The 988-nt window shown below is 39.5% G+C and overlaps 1 protein-coding gene across 1 annotated transcript; it reads left to right on the forward strand.

Moving 5' to 3' along the window:
- On the forward strand, window positions 1–954 carry LOC141102462 (olfactory receptor 5AR1-like). Its single transcript, XM_073591406.1, has one exon. The coding sequence runs from the start codon at window positions 19–21 to the stop codon at window positions 952–954; it is 936 nt and encodes a 311-aa protein (XP_073447507.1). The 5' UTR covers window positions 1–18.
- The last annotated feature ends 34 nt before the right edge of the window (window positions 955–988 follow it).

Raw genomic sequence — 988 nt, forward strand, 5'->3', positions numbered from 1 at the left:
GAGAAAAAAAATAATAATATGAGGAATATGACAGAGATTTCCTCTTTCACTCTTGTGGGTCTATCAGACCATCCTCTGACCATGAATGTACTTTTTGTGTTCTTCCTTCTGATTTATCTGATGACTGTTATCATAAACCTTCTTATTTTTTTCTTGGTCCTCACTGACTACCATCTGCACAACCCAATGTATTTTTTTCTTGCCAACTTGGCATTTCTGGACATGTGCTATTCATCAGTGACCGCACCAAGGATGCTCTTTGATTTGGTCACAAAACACAGATTAATATCCATTCCTGCCTGTATAGCCCAAGTCTTTTTCTACATCTCCTTTGCTGACTCAGAAATTTTCTTGCTCTCAGCTATGTCCTACGACCGCTACATTGCCATCTGCCACCCCCTACATTACAAACAAATAATGTCTTGGAGGGTCTGTACTCGTATGGCCTCTCTGGTCTGGATTGCAGGATGTTCTCACGCTTTGGTTTATACTTTATTTTTGCTCAGGTTGTCCTTCTGCAGAGCAGCTTCCATCCATAACTTTTTCTGTGACCTTCCACACTTATATCAAATTACATGTACTGACCCCTTCATAAACATGGTTGTCGTATTCTTAGTAGGTGGTGGTCTTGGATTAGGAGCCTTTCTTATGACCTTTCTTCCCTATGTCTATATTTTCAGGACCATCCTCAGAATCCGTAGCAAGATTGGAAAGAGTAAAACATTCTCCACCTGCTCATCACACCTGACCGTGGTCTTCATCTTTTATGGCTCCTTAATTTTTATTTACTTGGTTCCCACCTCCAGCTATATGGTCAATTTAAACAAACTGTTTTCAGTCATATCTGCCCTATTTAACCCATTGCTGAATCCTCTGATCTACAGCCTGAGGAACAAGGACCTTATAGAATCACTTATGAGGTCCTATTATCACTTAAAGTTAATACAAGTATGATTAAAATATCATTGAGAGCAATGACACTTTTTGC

This window comes from Aquarana catesbeiana, linkage group LG07, assembly GCF_042186555.1.
Source record: "Aquarana catesbeiana isolate 2022-GZ linkage group LG07, ASM4218655v1, whole genome shotgun sequence".
Taxonomy (NCBI): Eukaryota; Metazoa; Chordata; class Amphibia; order Anura; family Ranidae; genus Aquarana; species Aquarana catesbeiana.